Source organism: Lygodium microphyllum, chromosome 20 (assembly GCF_053477565.2).
Source record: "Lygodium microphyllum isolate KBCC chromosome 20, Lygodium_microphyllum_v1.1.10, whole genome shotgun sequence".
Classification (NCBI taxonomy): domain Eukaryota; kingdom Viridiplantae; phylum Streptophyta; class Polypodiopsida; order Schizaeales; family Lygodiaceae; genus Lygodium; species Lygodium microphyllum.
Window position 1 is genome coordinate 130,196,446 of NC_141154.1, and position 2,597 is coordinate 130,199,042.

Below are 2,597 nucleotides of genomic sequence, written 5' to 3' on the forward strand. Positions count from 1 at the left end.
AAGTTGAGGAAGAGGAAATAAATCCTTTTCATCATCATTTGAGAAGGAAGTATCCCCCATTGAGATGGTGTCTTATACATATATTTAACAAATATAACTATATTTTGAGAAATTTAGAATTGAGAAAGATTTTTGCTAAGGTGACCAAGTTCTAAGTTGAAACTAACCATCTTTTCCCAAACCATGCTTACTAGTAGGTAGTAGGACGCCTACACTGCATTACCAGAAAAGATATAAGGCACACCGCCTTACTAGTTAGTAGTAAGATGCGCACCTAAGGCCAAAACAGTGTATGATTTCTTTTTCTTTCGAGGAAGCCGCGATGATGATCGTCCGTCGGTGCCGTGAGCGCGTGAAGCACTGCCCATGCTCTCTCTCTCTCTCTCTCTCTCTCTCTCTCTCTCTCTCTCTCTCAAACACACCTGTTACCTGCGCGTGAGGCCGTGTGCGATCTGACAGGCTAGTATATAATCGCTCGGTCTCTGCGTCAAGTCCGTCGATATCCATTTGCCTGATCTCCTTGACTGATTAGTTGAGCCCCGCAAGTTAATCTCAATAATATTACATACATCAGTTGTTTGAATCATAAGTAGATTACAGATTGTACGACTGCCGACACGTATATACTAGAGAGCTATGGCACCCGCTGATCACCATCTTCATCATCATCATCCTGAGATGCAGGACAAGAAGACCGCCACCGCGAGCGATTATCATGCGGAGGAGAAGAAGCACAAACACCGCCAGCACGCTGCCAACGGCATTGCCCTTGCCGCAGGCGCACTTGCTCTGGTACTGATCAGCCTTAGTAATTGATCTGATTTCATTAGACCAGTTTCAGATAGCTGATTAATTGTACTGTTGCGTGGATCGACCCAGAGTCATCCAGAATCCTAATTGTAATTACTGACTTCTGATTCAAAATGTGTACTGCTTGTGCTGGACTGGCCGCGCAGCACGAAAGGAAGGAGGCGAAGAAGCATCCGGAGGAGCGCCACGCACACAAGCTGCGCGAGCACGTGGCGGAGGCGGTGGCCATTGGCGTCAAGGCTGTGGCCGTGCACGAGAAGCACGAACGCAAAGAAGCCAAGAAGCAAGCTAAGCACGCTGTGCCGGCGGCCGGACGTGCCCGACATCATTGATCGCATTACAGTTACTTAGATCACATCAAGTTATGATTGCCTAAGCTTGATCAGTGATGGTCATGCGCTATTGTATAGAATAGAAAGAAGGCTTCATGTCATATAACATAGGCCTCCATTACGCTGTTGATCTCTGTAAAATGTACATTATTAATTAGTTCCACAAGCAATGAATTACTTCCAAGCTTTTAGAGTGTCTCTCTCTCATATGAAAATAACAAATATACAATTCCCACGATATCAAAATCATCATATAAACAATCATCACCATTAATGTTGAGAAATCTCACCAATCGCTGGCAACATACTAATGTTGCATCCCAAGTTACTATATATCATCTTCTTGTCACATTAAAAATGTAAGAATATCAATCTAGGTTTCAATTTATTGATGAGTGATCTACAATATTTGATCAACCCATTTTAAGTAGCCTTACCATTCCAAGAATATTACATGCCATACTTCTCCTTATTAGCCTACTTAATTCATGGTGTCCCTTCATTATCACGCAATTTGTCACTCCTAACTTGACCATAGACACATTGGTTCCCTCGATTAATCAATAAGATGATCAAATCCATATCTTTGCATCGACTATAGTTAATTTGTGTTGCCATTTTTGTTAGACTATCATTTCATTGATCACAATCTTCTTCATATGGATTTTCTACATGCTCCAAGACTAATTTTCCTCATGCGTACTCAGATTCATAATTTAGTGAGACCACACAATGATCCTTTCCACCCCTATAATAATGCCTCATACTAGCCTACTAGGTGCTATACTTTCCTTACTAATGAGACCCGCAGTTCCACCCATTTCATCGACTGACAAACCCTATTTTCCTCTCCTTATATATAACCAAATTCAAATTTTTGGTCTCTATATCAAATAATTGAATCGGCACATCACTTTTCAAGTACCTTTGTATGTGTGCATGTGTGCTTGTGTATGTACACACACACACACACACACACACACACACACACACACACACACACACATACATATGTATGTATGTATGTATGTATGTGTATATGCATATAATTTTTTCAGAGAACTATGTTGCTAGATTTAAAAGAGTCATTATTGTCTAACACCCTTAATGAATCAAAACTTACATACATTACAAGATACATGCCTCATACCCACATTCCAAGCGACGTGAATGTTTACAAAAAATTTGCCCCCGTTCATCGCTTAACGTGTCGGTATAAGTATCTCTACAAAACCATCGCTATATGCTCACTATTTTTGTCACTTTTACAATGCAAATAGTGGTAAATTTTTATGTATATTGTGACGATAATAGCGATGCGTACAATAAAGTTGTGATGCTAATAGTGATGGTTACAAAGAAAAAAAATTTTGTGGTGGCAGGGCACTAAGCTACCTTGCCACGATAGCACCATGTGCTGTATAATATTCTACAAATGAATTACATATTGAGTAT

At 40.4% G+C, this 2,597-nt stretch overlaps 1 protein-coding gene across 1 annotated transcript; it reads left to right on the forward strand.

Annotated features, from left to right (window-relative positions):
• The first annotated feature begins 475 nt into the window (after window positions 1-475).
• On the forward strand, window positions 476-1,434 carry LOC148019390 (uncharacterized). Its single transcript, XM_087701396.1, has 2 exons — window positions 476-792; window positions 957-1,434. Exons 1-2 carry the CDS (start codon window positions 637-639, stop codon window positions 1,140-1,142), a joined length of 342 nt encoding a protein of 113 aa, XP_087557522.1. The 5' UTR covers window positions 476-636; the 3' UTR covers window positions 1,143-1,434.
• Window positions 1,435-2,597: the final 1,163 nt, after the last annotated feature.